At 40.8% G+C, this 19,414-nt stretch overlaps 1 protein-coding gene across 1 annotated transcript in view; it reads right to left on the bottom strand.

The window, feature by feature from the left end:
• Nucleotides 1–19,414, bottom strand: part of LOC113407403 (guanine nucleotide exchange factor VAV3) — a 242,137-nt gene that overhangs the window by 145,219 nt on the left and 77,504 nt on the right. Inside the window, exons 3-5 of the mRNA XM_026655888.1 lie at nucleotides 7,270–7,328; nucleotides 3,657–3,722; nucleotides 1,790–1,898 (exon numbers count right to left, since the gene is read on the bottom strand). Of these exons, the coding sequence (XP_026511673.1) occupies nucleotides 1,790–1,898; nucleotides 3,657–3,722; nucleotides 7,270–7,328 (234 nt within the window). The remainder of the gene's footprint in view (nucleotides 1–1,789; nucleotides 1,899–3,656; nucleotides 3,723–7,269; nucleotides 7,329–19,414) is intronic.

The raw sequence follows: 19,414 nt of genomic DNA, 5'->3' as shown, positions 1-19,414 counted from the left end.
CATCAAATCCAACAAAGATATACAATGCCAATGAAACAAACATAATACATCCATTCTTACCATATCAGGTATAAAAATATGTAGACATAATGCAGCATGTTTTAATCTACTATTCTTTTTAATTAGGAAATTAATATTAAACATTTTTAGATCTTTAGTATTATTTTTTCTTCCCACAAGCAAATTCAGACTACGGCTGCCATTCCCTCCTAAACTCACCCAGTTATGTCCACTAAAGCTGCATACCCGATGGTATTTCATTTGTAATAGGCAAGAAAGAAACAGAGAGTTTGCAAAGTGGAAAATATGTCAGGCGTCATCAACTGCTAGGACTGGGAGAAATATCCATAATGATACCTGAAATTCACATGGTTCTGAGTTTCATTGCAAACTCAGACTAAGATCATCGAAAGATCCACTATAGTTCACACACATTTCAAGCAAACAACTGGGCCCAATTGCTTGATCTGACTTATGGTTATATATTGAAATCATGCAAAACTTGTACTTTTAACTGAGTTTTGGTATAGGTTACCCCAAAACTCAAACCTCAGGAATTGATCAAATCTAAACAAAACATAAACCACTACAAACTGAAGCTCCCAAGTTTCACAATATTTTACACATCACTTATTTTACTTTCAGAAACTTGCATCACATCAGTACCTTAAAGTAAAATGTGCTTAGTATAAAAATGTGTTAGAAAAAGTGATGATGCTCTTAAATTGTCATTAAGATGCATAGTAATTGGCAGAGTCTAGACTTACATGAATCATATTGAAACAAGTCAAAAAATCTTTCCAAGGAAATAGTCTTCTCACGACATAATGGTAAATTCTCAGGATCACAACAAAAACACATTGTATGAACCACACAAGATACCTACAACTTGCTGCTTTTATAGCAGCAGAACACAGGAAAACAACCTTCAGACCTTTTCATTTTCTCACTTCTCCAAGTTACTATATCACTGGAATTCAATCTGAAAATGTAGATGGTGAGCTTCCACCTTAAAACACGCAACTTCCTTGAAAATTGTGTGTCATCACAATAGCACACTAAAGTTTTGCAGGTAAGCCAAATGAATGCTTGTAAAGAGATGGATAGTAAGTTATTAGAACAGGTTTTGACATCACACCCCTCCCAATTACCAGTCCATTAAATATAGCTATTGACTAAATTTTGTGCATGGGCATGTAAATTTTCATGGCAGTTTTGTAAAACTGACACACATGTATATCTACATGTACAATATACATGTTAGCTCTCTATTTAACTAGTTCATGACTAATGTTGCAAAATGGCCAAAATTATATGGGGAACACTTTTCTTTTCTCTTTTCTTAAGTAGCATTCTTTTGAGTATTTTTTCAAATGGTCTTAACTCAAGTAGCTAACAAATCTTAATATCCATACCTAACTGGATCTTAACTAAATAACAATTTATTTTAATGTTCTCTTTTTACTGTTGAAATAATGTTAGTATTTCTTTCACAGAAAGAATTACCAGAGTGAATCTTTGACCCTTTATATGTAAGAGAATGTTGGCTTTCATAGCAGGATGATGATGTTATGATCCACTGTATATGTTACATGGTTACTGTACACAAATGTGAACTCAACCATAACAACAAAGCAAATTTGAAATATCTAAATTTAAAAAAATTACTTACAGTGTTAGTGAAAACAGCTAACAGTTATTTAATGAATGTTAGTAAAAATTTTACTTTCACACTACCACTATTTCTTTATGAATATGTCTGTAGTCACTCAAAAAATAGAAATCATACAGGTTGATGTGCTGCTTCATCTTTCATTAAGTCTTCATATACTTCCCCACCTTCATCTTCTCCATAGACACAATCATATAACTCTTCATCCTCATCGCCACCACTTTCACTAAAAGAAAAAAAGGAAAAGCAACAACATAAAGGATCAGTGTATTGAACAGGGATTATAGAGTCAACACTAGGAAACAGAATTTACCAAGTGTCTGGGTTTTTACAGTAAATCTAAAACAGATGAATGAAAAAGAACTCTCAAACTGAACTAAACCACAAAGGGACTATACAATCAATAAGATTTTTTTTTTAACCTCAACACATTTAAAATCTGACTTTATAAAATTAACACAAGTTTGAAGAAAAAGAATTAAGTTTCGAACCATGACAGGACTTGTAGTAAGGTTTCTAAGGAGAAAATGGGGCACCGAGTTCTTGCTACCTAAGTTACAGATGGGCCTCAGCGTCAGGTCAAATTAAAATCTATCCTAAAACGAGTGAATCCCCATGTACTAAATGGGACTGTCAGTTCCTCCAACACCATTTGGACCCAGAGAGAGAGATCATTAAGGTGGAATTATTCTTGTAAAATAAACTTCACTAGTTAGGGAGAAACCCCAGCTCTCTCGAACTATTTATATTTCTTATGAAATACATACTTCTTCCAATTGTTTCAGATCTACATCTAACTATTATAATCCAGTATATGGTACATGCTACCTGACATAATAACCAATCCGAAATAAATCCATTGTAAATTTTTACATGTGAATCCTATAACAGTGCATCAAAATAGAGGCTATTGCACCTAATACTGTAATAGATTTCTATTTTAGAAGCATATTTAGGAACTATACACCTCTACCCCGATATAACACTGTCCTCGGGAGCCAAAAAAATCTTACCGTGTTATAGGTGAAACCACGTTATATCGAACTTGCTTTGATCCGCCGGAGTGAGCAGCCCCCCCTCACCCCCTCCAGAGCACTGCTTTACTGCGTTATATTCGAATTCGTGTTATATTGGGTCACGTTATATCGGGGTAGAGGTGTATTTTTAATGCTGATGCACATATTGCAAAAAACTATAAAATCTTAAATGGTAACTTTTGTATGTCATACCAAACTTCTTGTTCTTGCTGAAATCATATTTCTATCCCTTTGTATTAAGATTTTGTGTTTAATAATATTGCTATAGATACAAATTTTGGCAGAGCTGTATGATTTTCTGCATTGTAAATTGTTAGACTCGGGGATTTTAACTGCTAAATTTATACATGTCATTTGGATTTTTCACAAGATTTTAGTCATTGTAAAGTGAGAGAATGTCAAGGTCTGTTATAGCCTGCTCTGCTACTCAAACAGAAGAAGCGGGATGGCTAAAATATAAACCCTTTTTCTTTTGACTTTCCCTTGTACAGCAATGGACTCTGCCCAAAACAGCAAGCATCCTGCAAACCCTTAACTGCATGTGGAAATTTACTCAAGTGACGAGTTCCATTGGATTCTGTGGGACTACTTACATGAATAAAAATACATATACACATAATTATCTGCAGGATCAGGGAAAAGCATTCACTGATGCTGTCATTTAACGTAAGCATTCTGATGATACAAACAAATAATTCTAGAGAGTGCACTGATACTTCAATTCATCACCAGACCCCCTCATGAAATCTTATTTTCATATGTATGAAAATCAATCATTAAACTAAGGTGCTTTTATCTGGACAATTAATTCTTCCTTTCTAATCAATCCTTAGTCAATCAGATAAAATAACTTATTTTAGAACAGTGTATTTCATCACATCATTTAAATAATAGTTACATATCAGAAAACTAAAAGCTTTCATTCTGCTTAAAGATTTACAACATACTCTAGTAAATCAGGAAGGCCTTTGTAGATATCTTCATCATCAACACTTTCTTCTGTGGGGAATGGCCTAGAGAGACAAAAGACAACAGTATTAATCAAAGACAGAACCAGCCTGGGTGTTCAGTTTGGGTGGTATGCTGCTGAAATTTCAATTTGGATTAATATGTCTGTCAATCTGTGTGTGTGTCTCTCTCTCTCCCTTGATATTGTGGTTTATATGAGTTAACAATTAAAAAAAAATTGCCACACATACAGGATGGAACTGTTACATGTAATCATGAATATAAATCAGAGATTTTAAAAGCAAGTGTTAACTACTCTGTATTTACAATTAAGTCTAAATTCCATGATTTTCAAAGGATTTTTTGTTCATTTATTTTTAAAGCCTTGACTTCTGATATTTTGGGTGGGTGAATGTGATGATCGAGAATTGAATCTGAAAAGCTTGAAAGTGACCAAGTCAAAGTGTGGGCTGCATGGGAAGGTGAGAGAAGGTATAATTATGGCTCCTAGTTTGTCAAAGTGGGAGCATCCAAATGCCATTCTAATTTTAGGAGGGGGCGAGCAGAGGGGCTTTGAAGCTTACTGTCGGGCACAGGGTGGCTGGCCTTTTAGGGGAGTTGGGCCCAGCCTCACCTGTGATTAATCAGCTGCCTTCCAGCTGAGGCTGTGAGATCAGGGTTCAGGTGATAACTTGGAACATCACCTGGTCCTTGTAAAAGCCAGCAAGTAGTTGAGTTGAGAACTGCAGGAGTCCCTGGATCAAGGAAAAGAACCCAGTTTGATACGTATGACTCTGAGGAAGACAGCATGTAGAGCATAAATCTGTAGGGAGCAGGCTAAGATGGAGAAGGGAGTCAGGGGGTTCGCCCAGACTCTAAGCAGATGTCCTGTGAAGCGCAATCCTACAGGGAGCAGATAGGCCTTTGTAGAAGACCCCCAGGTGGAAAGGAGATGGTTGATTGTATAACACAAGTTCAACAATTTTGGTTTGAAGAAATAAAAGTGAAGCCCTGAAGAAAAAGGAAGAAAAAAATCCTGTGGCTGGAGAGTGTTCTGCAGTGCATGGGCCGGTGAGATCCTCCGTGCCCCCGCGGCAAACACTTACACAGAGTGTTAAGAGGAATCTGCACAACACTGCTGCTCCTGCTACCTTTGCAGAGAATGAGGCAGGACAGCAGCAGAGCTCTCACCTGTCTGTTTCCTGCACTGTTGCTACAGGGCTGAAACAATAGGCAGTGGGCTATGTACACAGGAGGCTCGTATCACTGACATCTATGGGAGCCATCTGTGTGCATTATAAGGCAGTTTTTGACCCTTACTATATAATTATTTCCCCACCGTAAACTGTGTTTCTGTAATTTTGGCCATTCACCAGTTCATCTTCTGCCTTAGCACCATGTGGAAGGCCTAATGCTCCTCAGCAAACATACCAAAAGGAGAGGCAGAAAATGCCCGAATAGGCTCCAGAGTGTTCAAGGTTCAGAGATCCTTGGTTACTTGTCCAACGAGGGAACCCAGGTCATCATCCATGAGGTGCCTAATAATGTCTGAGTTAATGGAGGAAATTTCTTTTGCCTTAGGGGATGCCCTGTATTTCTTGCTTTCCCTTCTCTTTCTCCATGCTCTTTCAGTTTTACAGGTGAGGTGGGTAGGAGAATGTACATTGGGAGAAGGCAAACTGTCCCAGTGTGTTGAATACCAGGAGCAGATAAATGTTGAAAATTCACCAGACACCTATTAGCTTGCCTACTAACCAGACAGAGACAGAATCATAGAAGAGACCTTGAGAGGTCATCAAGCCCAGCTCCCTGCACTGAGGCAGGATCAAGTGTTTGTCCCACTTGTTCTTAAAAACATACAAAGATGGGGAGTCCACAGCCTCCCTTAGAAGCCTATTCCAGAGCTTAACTATCCTGTAGTTCGTAAGTTTATAGTTAGAGCATTAAAGAAAAGGATGTAAGGTGAGGGCCCCACCAGAAAGTGGCCTTGAGATGGGAATGAGCTGGTGAGAAGCACAGCCATGTTGTGCCTAATGCTAGGAAGAGGGATTTCTACCAGAATGTCATGTGTTTGAGGGCTCCGTCCTTTGTGTCAAGTTCTGACTCACAGGTATCAGATGAACATGAAACTCCATACTCTCTTTCTCACCCCCTAAGATGCTGGAAAGGAAATGGAGATTTCTGTCTCTTTTCCCCATTCATTACTCTCCAGCTATTGCGAGTGCGGGAGGAGGAGGTCTCTTCCCCAGGCTCTCCTTTTTCTGATCCTCCCCAGGCATTAAAAACTCTAGGCTTGCCTTTGTTGTCATTTACAGCTTTCCCAAGCAGTAGCATGAAATTGATATTCTTGATATTTTAACTACTGCCCATATGGTTCCAAAGAGCAGTAATGAAAATTGAGTAGAACCTTGTAAATTTTGCTCTGCTGCTGCTTGAGAAATCTGTCAGCTGCACCAGAGGCACTGGGAGCTGCCTACTGGCTCAGGAAAACATCTGAATTTGGTTTACATTCAGCTGACATTTGGAAGGTTATCTTCACAGCCATAATTCTTGTAAATATGTTTATTATTATTTGAAAGAGGGCTTTAATATTTTTTAAACTAATGAGGTAGGCCCCAAATACTGTAAGAAAAAGCATCTCAATAGCCACTGGTGAGTGCCATTTTTGAGCCCTACGCAGGAGTATTAGTTCACAACATATGTAAATACCTTGTGAGGAAGTCTCATTATAACATACTTAAAACATGCACAACAATTCCTTTATGCTGTATAACCGAGTACACACATACAGCAGGTTATCAATAGAAACCCAATACAATTTCTTAGAAAAAGTTATTTGTCACAAGTTATATTGTTTTAAAACAAATATTTTTGTCAAAATATTAAGAGCAACTGGATTATATATTATAGACAATCCATTTGATCAATTTCAAATTTTAAGTTGTTTGCATGCAAAAGAAATAATGTTTTAATAACTTATTTTTTGTTTTATCTACAACTATTTATAAAGAGCCAAATATATATTTCAAATATGGTTTAAAAAGCTGGGAGTGAGACTTAAGCTGCTATTTCCATTCCAAAGTGAATTTGAATAGACAAATTATAAACTCTTGAAAGCAAGTGTTTTATACAAAAATAGATATCGGTCTTTAGATACAACAACAGCACAAATGGCTGTTCCTTAACATAGCTGTTTACTTCTAAATATAGAGAATTCAGACAAACCCACAAAAAAGGTAGAAACAAATTTCCGGGTGATGACAGGGGAAGGGAAGGAGGCACCTTCAGCTCTTAATTCTGGAAAATGTAAAATCTCACTGCACATTGCACAGTAGCGTGAATTAGCACACTGGAGACTCAGCATGAGGGAGCTCCGATTTGCGGGCTATGTGATAAGAATTTCATTTAAATATGTAGAGTTTTAACGTCAGAACTACTGGTAGTGCTACTCTAGACAAGAATGGACCTCTATATACAATTAGAAGCACAGAAAAAAGAAGGCTAAAACAGTGCAACTGAGATCATATTTCTTTTAATAGTATATCATGGAAAATGTTACAGTACTTGTTTTATAAATGATAAAATGGAAGTTTAGTAGCACTAATGTCATACCTTATTCCTGTTGCTAATGCCACAGAAGTGCGAGAAAGTTTTGATAGTGTTTCTATGACCTGCAGAAAAAGGGAACAGAAATATTTGTTTAGTTGTGGAACAGAAATTATATCATACTTTGTACTCTATTTTTCAATTCTGTAATGAGATCCTGCTTAATTTGCATCATACACCACAGATAGTAAGCACTCCGGATCTGGCCCTACAAAGTGCTGCATACCCTCAACTCCCAAGGTCTCAGCAGCTCCCAAGAGTAGGTCTTTAGCACTTTTGGGGGGGGGGGGGGGGGGGAGGGGCAAGTGGAGAAATGGGCTCTTGATAAAGAGTTAGTAAGTTTAAACAATTTAAATAGATTTCAGAGTAACAATAAAATAATATTTTTAAATCCATAACTAGCAGGTTCAATTTGCATTTAGACACGAATGAAATGTTTACTAGATGTTATCCTGAAGACCGCCATGAGAAGGCTGTTTTTTAGCCACCAAGAAAGAAAAGAATATTAATTCCAGCTATTCCACCAACTGACCAGAAGAGGGAGCCATAAGACAAATCATTCTTGTGTTTCTGCTAAAGAAGTTGGCAGCAGACAGGAAGCAAGTCCCAGCTCATCTCTAGAAAATGAAAACGTTCTTAGAGTTTCATTTTAAGGAGGGTGTTCAAGAACATACATCAAGAAAGAGAAGGATACAGGGGAAAGAGGGAGAGTTAATTTGATAGTATGTGTGGAATTATTCTGCAGTCATCTGCAATACAAGGCCACCTTGTGGTCTGCCCACCAGTTTAGATTTGCTCTGTCACGCATAAGTTCTCCCACTTTGAGCACTGACTGTTGACTGTAAGGCTAGCAATTATTGTTTTCCAGAAAAATTGAGTCAAATGAGACCCAATGTAAATGCCCGCAACTCCACTGAAGCCATAAGAGCGGCACCCAGTTACACCAGGACTGAATTGGGCTGATTGTCTAGTCCATATTAAGCTAAGCCTTGCATATCAGAGGAAATATATTTAATATATTTCTAGGAATGCCACATTCTATAAACCTGGCGTTGGTTGGACATAACCCTCCACAAATAATTAGTATAGTAGCCTGATGATAAAACTGCAAATTAAGACCTCATCACCCACAACAGAACAGCAATGCAATGTTTAGAGAGAAAAACGATGTGCTAAAACACACACAGTAGTTATCAACTCACTGCACACACTGCAGCTAAAAAAAGCTCCATAGCTAGTAAGTATGGCTGGTTGAGAAATGTTCGACAAAACTTCTTTCATCAGAAAATGCTGATTCATTGAAACCAAAGCTTTTCATGAAACCATTGGCTTCAATTAAGCTTTAGTCAAGAAGGTTTCTCAGGTCAAAAGGAGACACCCACCCGAGAATAGCCAACTGTCAGGTGGTGAGGGCACTCACCTGAGATGTGGGAGACCCTGGTTCAAATTTCTGCTCCAGATCAGGTAGAGCTGTGAACACCAGGCTAGAGAGTCAGTCTCTCTCTCCCAGACCCATGAATATTTGTACATACAAAGTAGAAGAGCTTCAACATGAGACAGTGAGAGTGAGAGCGAGAGCGAGAGAGAGAAAACTCTACAGCTCAGAACACTTGCCTGGGATGTGGCCCTTATCAGAGCTTTGCTGAAATCATACTACCTCTGTGAAACATTTCACTTTAGACAATTGTGCAAATTCCAGTGAGAATTTTTTCATCAGAACTTCTCCAACTAGCTCTTGTTAGAAGTACTTGCTATACACACACAACATTTTCTGATTTTACAATATTTCATATGATAGTAGGTTATTCAAAGCGTTGTGCAGGAAGCTACAATACATCTTAGAAGAGGTTCCACACTCATGGATTACAATGTGCCCTATCTTTAATGCCCATTACATTGTATTTCACGCTGTATTTCATATTATCTCCGTCCTTCATTCTTATTTTTCAGAGGAACTGAATATTCTGTTTAACTGGAATTAAGGAATCTTTTAGGATTCTCAGCTTTCTTCCCCAGAAGAATACTTCCTCCCAGCAAATCATACGCACAATAGGCTACATTGCACAACTGGACTTAGCTGGATTTTAGCTCTAGGTGCTAACTTGGATTGTAAGCGTTTTGGGGCAGGGACCATCTTTTTTTTCTGTGTGTACACAATGGCCAACACAACAGGGCTCTGATTTAGGACTGGGGCTACTAGCACTACCGCAACACTAATAACAACAGGAGTGCATAGGACTTTGCTCCCCTCAGAGACAAGTGGGTGGGGAATAGGCCAGAAGAAAGAGTCATAACTCTGCGCTGGTTGACTGCAGGAGGTGTGGGGAAGAAGTAAGTTATACCCTTAAAAGGGCTGTAACAAATTATTCATCCAGTATAACTGGGGAGGCACAATGACTAAGGGGATCCCTCCCGGGGACAGTGCAGCTACAAACTGCCCCTTATTCAGGGTTGATTCACAAATGCACAACCTAGATCTGTTGTTGTTTTTTTAAAACACTTCAATATTTGTGTGTGAGGTTTTTGGGTGAAAAGATTTAATTAGGCTAAGTTTACTACAGCTCACTACACAAGAGAAAAAACCCCTTCTGACACTTTTCTAGCAGAACATGGGAGCCTTCAGGGAAAGAGACAGTCAAACAAATGAAGAGGAAGCTCTGCCGGTATGCTATTTCTACATTTCCTTTACAAGCAACTCTAAATCTTTGAGTATGAGGTTATGCACCGCTTCAGAAGCACTTCGTCACATCAAAGCCAAACTCTCATTTCTAGAGCATAACACCCAAGACTGTTTTTCAGTGCATGATGAGTTTATGCAAAATAGGGCATGAAATTCAAACACAGGACACTCCAAAAGGAAGTGTATCCTCGACTGTTCCCCAGTGGGTGATGTCTTCCTGATTCATATATTTCAAGCATAGTTGGCAGAGTGAATGGGTTTGCACGAAACATTAATTTTTACTTCATGAAGTTCTCTGACAATAGTTTTTTTGGGACTTAGTATTTATTATTGTTTCACCTGATTCAAAACCAAAAACTGCAACAACTTGGATACACGTGCTAAACAGCTGTATATTAATGGGTTAAGAAGCCATTCACTTGTTAGCTGTTTGTGTATGCACATCTGTATCCTCTGTTGAAATGTTATTTTGTAACTTCCTGCAGCAATATTCCTCAGTAAGTCACATCAGCTATTCCTATGTGTAGTTATAGCAACAGTACTGTAGGGTGACTCTTTTTCATCTTTCTCCAGTCATGGAGATTTCTCCTAGTTTAACTGTACTATGATAAGGCAAATATGAGTGTTGTTGTGTTGGTGGTGGTGTATTTTTAACAACACAGTCAACCTACAAGTCCTGCACTTCAAATACAGAATTAGAGTGTCTTCTTAAAACCCTTTCCCACTGATATTTAAGAAGACGGCTATAAAAATAAACCATATTGCAATGTAATGCTAATTCTACATTCATCCTTTAAACAGGCAACAGTTTAAATACACTGAAGCACCTGGCCACACATGAAGAGTATATGTACAATTAATCTGTGTTCATTTACTATTTACAGTATCTCAGCAATTAAATGCTTTTGTTGACTGTAATCTTTGGGCCCAATCCAGCAAACACTACAGATTTGTGTTTATTATGCTGAGTAGACCCACTGAGGTCAATATAACTAGACATGATAGTAAGCTCTACACACTCAGGGTTGTTTTCAGGATTGGACCCATGTTTGTAATAAATACTGTATTTTAGCTATATAATAAATTAAATGTTTGTTTGTGGTAATTTCATAAACTGCAAGTTGTCTAATGCATTGATATCTTAATAGCTTTGACTAAAAGTACAGTTATTCTGCAACAAGTTGGAATGAACAGACCGGGTCAGATTTTCAAAGTAGCATGGTTCCTATTTAGGCACTTAAATAAGCGTGAGGTTTTCACAAATGCCCAGCACCTTGCAACAACCATTATGTAATTTATGGCCAGATTACATGCTGAGCTTTTTGAAGCCCTGACCCTTAATTCTTCCCCTAAAATGAGTTTAATCAGCATAGACAGACAGACAGACAGTAATGCAGCAGCCATTTCAGTAGCAACTGCTATGGTTAACATTGCAAAACATTTCCCTTACAAGCCTATTTTTACTCTTTCTGAAACACCACGGTTTTTGCCCAAATGTTTGGGTTGTTGTTTTTTAAAGTTTTTAAGTTTTGAGCAAAACCTCTTTGACCATTGGATTCAGGAGAAGATAAAAGGTAAATATACATTTTCCCCTATTTTATAAGTAATTTCACCATTTCCATCACACATAAAACTTGAATAACTTGGGATTTGTGCAGTTAACTGCAAGGGTACTGAGAAGTCACCCCTACTTGCCACAATCTTCAGACAGGCAACAGGAGTACAACACAGCCCATCCACTGCCTCAATTCCTGTCTATGGTTGGAGCAGTGACCCCAGCCTCTGATAAAAAATTAAAAAAAAAAAAATTAATGGAGATATCCCATCTCCTAGAACTGGAAGGGACCTTGAAAGGTCATCGAGTCCAGCCCCCTGCCTTCACTAGCAGGACCAAGTACTGATTTTGCCCCAGATCCCCAAGTGGCCCCCTCAAGGCTTGAACTCACAACCCTGGGTTTAGCAGGCCAATGCTCAAACCACTGAGCTATCCCTCCCCCCCATATACACTCGTCTCTTTTTGATACTTCCTCTTGTAGTGCCCTGTGGTTTTGGGTGGGTTTTTGTTTGTTTGTTTTGTTTCTACAGGTTAGTACTAGGTAACTGTCTGCCCTGGGTAACACTCTCACACAAACCTCTATTCTGTCACCCTACCCAGACCATTTATATTTGAAGATGTCACAGGGTATAGCGATGACTCCACTATGTAGTTAATACCCAGATCTACATCTGAGTTCCATCAGATCCAGTCAATGCAGTTGAACGACTTATCCAGTGTCAGGCCAAGATCAGTGCATGGGTGACAGTCATCAGGTTGAGCATCAGACCACTAAAACCCAGGTAATGATGTCTGCACCAGAAAAAATGGCATAGCTGCTATGTGCTCCTTCAACTGAGCAAGCATACCTGCTCTCTGTTACCCAACCAGGAGCACATTTTCCCCATCAGTGCTTGGCAAGGATGTAGCATTCTTTACTTACAAACCTGACAACAATCACCCATGCCTTAGTCACCTCATGCATGGATTCCTCATGGGGCTATGCACAAGGCAGGCGCTTCCACTAGGCGACCCTAGGCGGTCACCTAGGGCGGCAGGATTTGGGGGGCGGCATTTTGCCGCCCTTGGCAGAAATTTGGCGGCGGGGGGTCCTTCCGCTCCAGAGCTTTGGCAGAAACTCGGCGGCGGGTCCTTCACTCGCTCCGGGACCTGCCGCCAAAGTGCCCCGAAGACGCGGAGCGGAAGGACCCCTGCCGCCGAAGACCCCAGGCCCCCTGAATGCTCAGAGGAGGAGCGCTGCCGCCTAGGGCGGCAAAAACTCTGGCGCCACTCCTGGCTATGCACAAAGACCACTCAAACTTCAGGTAGCAAAGAATCTACCCACCTGTTTAATATGCAATCAATGTTTTAGATAAGGAACATATTATACTTCTGCTTGCTCTACAATCAACACTTTATAGGTAAAAAACACAACTGCGGTTCTAAATGACTTAAGTCCTGATTACCAAGAGACCACCTCTCTCCTCATGTAACTGCAATCAGATGAAGTACTTCAAGAAACAGCTCTCTGATTTAAACGAGCAAAATCGTTTCACTGAACAGCCTTCAACTCTGGAAATTTTTCCTCTCCTTCAGCCCAGATGTGTTAATGTTTAGGGCACACATTACATTCTATCTGTTTTCCTAGGTTTTTCCTAAGGGGGGAGTTTGAAAGGGAGCAAGTGGTCTATAGGGAGAGTTTGTTGCTTTTATATGGTGGGAGGGAGATTCTTAGGGATGTTCAGTGGTTTGAGGAAAATAATTGTTTGATGGGAAGAGATTATTTGGATGTATACTTTTATGTTTAGAGCTTTAGTCAGATGCTTGATACACTGGAATAACTAAAATAAAACAGAAAAATCAAATGCCTGTGAGGAAACAAAGATGTTTACAAGCTATAGATCGAGCTACTTATACAACCCTCATCCCCCCTAGTGTCTGAGGACCTCCTATGCACTTTATGCAGATAACATGCAAGCGACCACAGCCAATGCTGCCACTCAATCTCACATCTCCGTTCTGTCCTGTTCACTCACGTAAGGTGTTGGGAAAAAAGTTAGAGAAATGTTCCCATTTTGCACATCTCAGGAGCATGCAGCTTTAAAAGATAATGCCAAATTGCGCTACTTATACATTCTCAGTTGATTCATGCTGAGAAACAATTGTTATCTTTTCAAATTTATGACTGCTGCTCTGAGGAAGAAGGCTGGAGTTTCCTTTTACAAATCATAAACAATACTGGGTCAACATTTTATCTGACACAGAAGGGGAAAAATATATTCATGTATTATTGTACTCCATTTGTTGACTTTTGGACCCATAGTCCTCTCCAGGAAGTGTTACTTTTACATTCGAATCTCTAATTTAGCTAACAGATGTGAAAAATGACTTGTAGCCAAATAACTCCATAGTGACTACTCAACTGCTGATGTGAAGAGCACATTATTTCAGCAAAGGCTGCTGTTAACTTATGCTGAAAACTTCTCTCCGTCTGTCTTCCCTGATAATGTAAGACTTAGCATACTGTGCCAATTCAACCTACTTTCAATCCAACCACAATTCTTTGGGGAAGAGGAAAGGGACAAGGGCTCTTTGAAAAACAAACACAGAAGATATGTGGATCTGGGTAAAAATCTTTTTAAAAAGAAAAAAATAGTGAGCATAATACCAGATCCTCACTTTGGTGCAAGAGCAGCTCTTAAACACATAAATAAATACAAATTGTGGAACACCAACTATGCAAATCTGATAATGTCAAATAACACGATTAATGGTACTTGAATTCTACATGGGTATATGGAGATGCACAGAGGTTAAAATCAGGAACCCCAGACAATAAGTTACTGGCAAATCTAGGAATAGACTCCAGCAGTCCTGATTCTCAGGCTCTACTAGCAATATTGCCTCATGTGGTACATGAACATTTTTTTAGCATTATTTCAAACATACAACAGTTTCTAATACTGTCTGTACTTCCTTCATATCATTTCATTTGTCCCTCCCCTTACAATCTCTTTTTGATTTCTCTGGTTTTGTTTTGTTCCTATTTACTCTTTAGTTAAAATGACTAATGGAACATAAGTAGATTATGCACATTCCCTTCTTTATTAACTACTTCCTTTAAAGAAATTCCAATCACTTTTGAACTATTAAAGAAAAAAGTTGTAATTAAAACCGTTTACAGATTCATGGTACATTTTAACTCATTCAAATAAAAACAATACATGAGCACCAGGTGTTGAGCTCTGATAGCAGCAAAATAGAGGAGGATTTTAGTCTTAAATTTGTACACTTTCTGCATAAATGACCACCAATTCATAGTGGGTTGCTAGCCATTTCATCAGCGACATATAGCTCTGCCTCATTTAGTATGGTTCTGAAGCCTCCGTTCCTTCACATCCAGCCTCAGATCTCCACTCAACTATATCTATTCTCTCTCTCTTCCCTGTCTTCTGCCTGAGATGTACCTGGAGAACAATGGGCAGCCAACTTCTCTACACATAAGACTGCTGGTAAGGAAAGAAAATAGTGTGGCCAGCTCATAAGGGCATGGTAGAAAAATTCATTAAATGCACACTGAGCCCTGGCTTCTGTGACTGAGAAAGACCTGCCAATGATATTAGATACAAGCCAGATGCCTAATGCCTTGACACAAAGGGCAATGGCAGAGCTATGACTGAACAAGATGCTTGTGGTTCTTTCAAAAATCTGACTCCAGCTTTTATTTGCAAGGATCCTTCAGAGAAACTGACACATCCGTTGAGACAGAGGCTTTCTCAAACTAAGTGATATTTCAGAATTAATACAGGGCAAGTTCTTCATTCTTCTATCATGGCCCTTAAAGTGTATATCTGATCTACACAGGATCTCTTGGACCTGAATCCAGCCTGTTCTTCTCTAACCTTCTTCCACTACCTCTTTCATCCTGTGTAGTATCACCACTTTCCCCACAAAAGGCTTTCCCTACAAAGGGTACTCCCCTCCAGTTCATCAGTGAGATCACCTTTTTTTTGTTTGTTTGTTTCTGATAATGATTGCATCATGATAGAAGGATTCCATCATAGAAAAATGTATAGAATGGCATGCTCCCCTCTTCATCAATTTAACTGATTTTCAAAAGGCATTTGACAGCCTACACAGATGTACGTTCTGGAATACTCTTCAGTCCTACAGATCCCAGATAAAGTTATCAACATAATCAAGGCCAGGTACAGATATGCAAAGTGCTACATAAGTGAGGACAATCAGACAATAGAGTGGTTCAATGTGAACACTTGAATGAATGAGGGCTGCATTTTATCTCCACTACAGTAACTCCTCACTTAACGTTGTAGTTATGTTCCTGAAAAATGCAACTTTAAGTGAAACGATGTTAAACAAATCCAATTTTCCCATAAGATTTAATGTAAATGCGGGGGGTTAGGTTCCAAGGAAATTTTTGGGGGGCAGACAAAAGGCATTATCTACAGTACAGTACTGTACTGTGGTTGGGAAGCGCCCCTGGCTTACCCCGCACAGGCACAACCCGCTGCAGTCAAGGACGCTAGGAAGCGCCTTGCGCAGCAGCAGCAGCCGCTTCCCCCCAGAAGAACAGGCGCCGACTTTGCCGGGGGATGCTCCAGGCCCGCCTCTTCCCATCCCCGCTCCACTCCAGGCTCACCTCTTCCCATCCCCACTCCACCTCCTCTCTGGAGCACGCCGCATCCCCGCTCCTCTCCCTCCCTCCCAGAAAGTCCTTAGCACCGCCAAACAGGTGGGGGAAGCGCTGGAAGGGAGGGGGAGGAGGCGGAGAAGAGGAACTTGTGCAATGCTCCCTTGTAAAGTCGCTGCTCTTCCACAGGATCTTACAAGCAGTGGACAGAGCAGGCAGCCAAACGACGTTATAAAGGAGCACTGCACAACTTTAAATGAGCATGTTCCCTAATGGAGCAGCGACGTAACTTCAAAACAACATTAAGCGGGAGGACATTAAGTGAGGAATTACTGTATTTGGCTCTGCTATAGGCTGGATAACAAAGAAGTGTATTAGCAGCACAAACACCGGAGACAGCATGAGTAGATGGCAAATGCTTAGAAGATGTAGACTTTATTGCTGATACTGCACTATTGAGCAACACCCCCAAAAAGTTACAAACAAAGACTGGCAACCTGGCAAAAATAGCAGGCTAAGTAGGGCTCAAAATTCGTTATGCTAAAACAAACACCTCTGAAACCCAGACGTCAAGCAGTAACATCATTTTAGAAGGCAAAAATATCAAGAACGTAGAACAGTTCATCTACCTGGGCAGCACCATATTAACCTAACAGAGATCTCAAAAAGAAAGCAACATCAAGGATAGGAAAGGCACCCTCAGCATTTACTAAACTCAGCAATGTAGGAAAATCAAAGACACACAGCCCCAGAACAAAAGTGAGAATTTTCAATTCAAACACAATCTCAGTGGCAACATATGACTGCGAGAGCTGGACAACGACTAAAACATCAAACAGAAAACTAGACACCCTTGAAAATAAAGGCCTAAAAAAGATTCTGGGTATTGGTTAGAAAGACTTCATTAACAATGAAGAGATCCAAGAAATCACCAACCAGCAGTCCACCACAATCAGACGAAGCTGTCAAGTGGAAACCAACTAGTACAAGGAAACGAGGGTGTCCAAGAGCAGCCTTAAGAACCCCCCTTAACAGAGACGGCTGAATAGTCAATCCCAACACCATACAGCAAATGGAAGCAGCAGCAGATGACAGAGAGGAATGGAAGAGACTGGTTTTCACCCTGTGCTCTAACATTGGGCCGGGAAGGATGTAAAAGAAAATAAAAAGGACTATGAATTATGACATCTCTTAGGCAGCCTGCACAACATTTGCATTGACTTGGAGAAGTCTCGTCTGGCATCTGTTTTCTCCAACAATCTCTTCAATGACATCTTGCATAGAGAAGAAGCATTTTTCTCCAAACTTAAACCTTTCACCCTGGAACTTAACATCCACTCTAGGGATATGTCTACACAGCATAAGCCCACCCCAAGCTAGCAGTGACGACAACATAGTATGAAATTCAGAATGAACTAGTGAGCCACATACATACCCGGGGTGCATTTTGGGCTTATACCAGGTGTGGGCAAACTACGGCCTGTGGGCCAGATCCGGCCCCTCAGGGCTTTGGACCCGGTCTGTGGGATTGCCACTCCCATGGTGCCGCGGGCCCCGGACCGCTCCCAGAAGCGGCTGGCGCCACATCCCTGCGGCCCCTGGGGGAGGGGGGAGCAGAGGGCTCTGCACACTGCCCTTGCCTGTGGGTACCTCACCCGAAGTTCCCTTTGGGCGGGAACGGGGAACCGTTCGCTCCAAGTAAGCGGCACTGGGCTAGAGCCCGAACCCCTCCTGCACCCCGCCCCCCAACTCCCTGCCCTGAGCCCGCTGCCTGTACCCCAACCCTCTGCTGCACTCCACACCCCTCCGGCACCCCAACTCCCTGCCGAGCCCCCGCTGCACCCCGCCTGCACCCCAACCCCGACGCACCACGCACCCCTCCTGCACCCCAACCTCCTGCCGAGCCCCCTGCCACACCCCACACCCCTCCTGCAGCCCAACCCCCAGCCCTGAGCCCCCTTGTATACACCCCACACCTCTCCTCTGCCCCAACCCCTTGCCCTGAGCCCCTTCCTGCACACTGCACCCCCTCCCATACCCCACACTCCCTCCCGCACCCCAACTCCCTGCCCCTCCATGCAATTTCCCCACCCAGATGTGGCCCGCGGGCCAAAACGTTTGCCCACCCCTGGCTTATACCATCCATGCTGAAGCCTGCACTGCTGTGTCTTCACTGTTATTGCTACCTGCACTAGCTGGATTCAAGCTAGCTTGGGAAGGCTACGCTCACCATTATAATTATGAAAAAGCTGGAAAATGCACAACACTGAGTGTTCTGCTACAATTTTAACAGAACAGGACTAAATTAAACACACTATGAGTAAACCATTAATAAATCAGTATCCAGTTATGAACAATATATATATTTTACTCATTAACAAAGTTGTGCTTAACATCTATTTCCATTTTCAAGTGACAAGATTAAGATTGCCAGTTTTAAAGTACAAAAGCTTCTCTAGACAGTTGTATGAGACTCAGATAATCCAAACTGCATGAAACAGTATATCCTTGCTGATCTCTAGAGTTCTTTTTCAGTCCAAAAGGCTGAGATGTTTAAAAAAAGAAAGTAATAGGGGAGGGGAGTTTTTACAGCAGTTTCCTGTCTGCTTTTGTGGTTTTGACTCTTATGCATATCTTCTGAATCTTTACAATGCCTTAAGGTTGTTTAGATATTGTTTAAAAAATGGCGACCTTACTTTAAGCACTGTTGTAATAAAAACAGAGCATTGTACTGTCCATGAGCATACGGCTGGAAGCTGAAGCTAGACAAATAAGGTGTAATTTCTTACTTACAAAAGACAATCGCTGTGCTGGTTAGTATCTTAGTATAAGTATTTTGTTTTATACTGAGACTGTGCTCATGCTGCATATGACATGAAAATTAAAGACAGACGATTCCCAGAAGAGCGTACAATCCAATGACAACAACAAAAAAGCAGGATAGACCAGGAAATGCAGAGTAGTAGATTTTGAATTATTGCTGTTTTTAACTCACATCTGTTCTATACACCACTGCTATTTGGTTCTGTGAGACCACTGGACCAAACTCATTTCTAGTCAGGGCTTTGGAGCGGAGCCCAGAGCTGGAGCGTGGAGCAGCTCCGGAGTAGTGGAGCTGCAGGTTTTTGCCTGGAGCTGGAGCGGAGCCAGAGCACAGCTCCAAAGCCCTGCTAGTAATATTAGGGTTACCATACGTCCTCTTTTTCCCGGACATGTCCGGCTTTTCGGCAGTCAAACCCCCGTCCGGGGGGAATTGCCAAAAAGCCGAACATGTCCGGGAAAATGG

Source organism: Terrapene carolina, unplaced genomic scaffold, assembly GCF_002925995.2.
Source record: "Terrapene carolina triunguis isolate 2854851 unplaced genomic scaffold, T_m_triunguis-2.0 Scaffold211, whole genome shotgun sequence".
NCBI lineage: Eukaryota > Metazoa > Chordata > Testudines > Emydidae > Terrapene > Terrapene triunguis.
The sequence above is the reverse complement of the archived record's forward strand: the minus strand, read 5'-3'. Positions and strand labels throughout refer to the sequence as shown.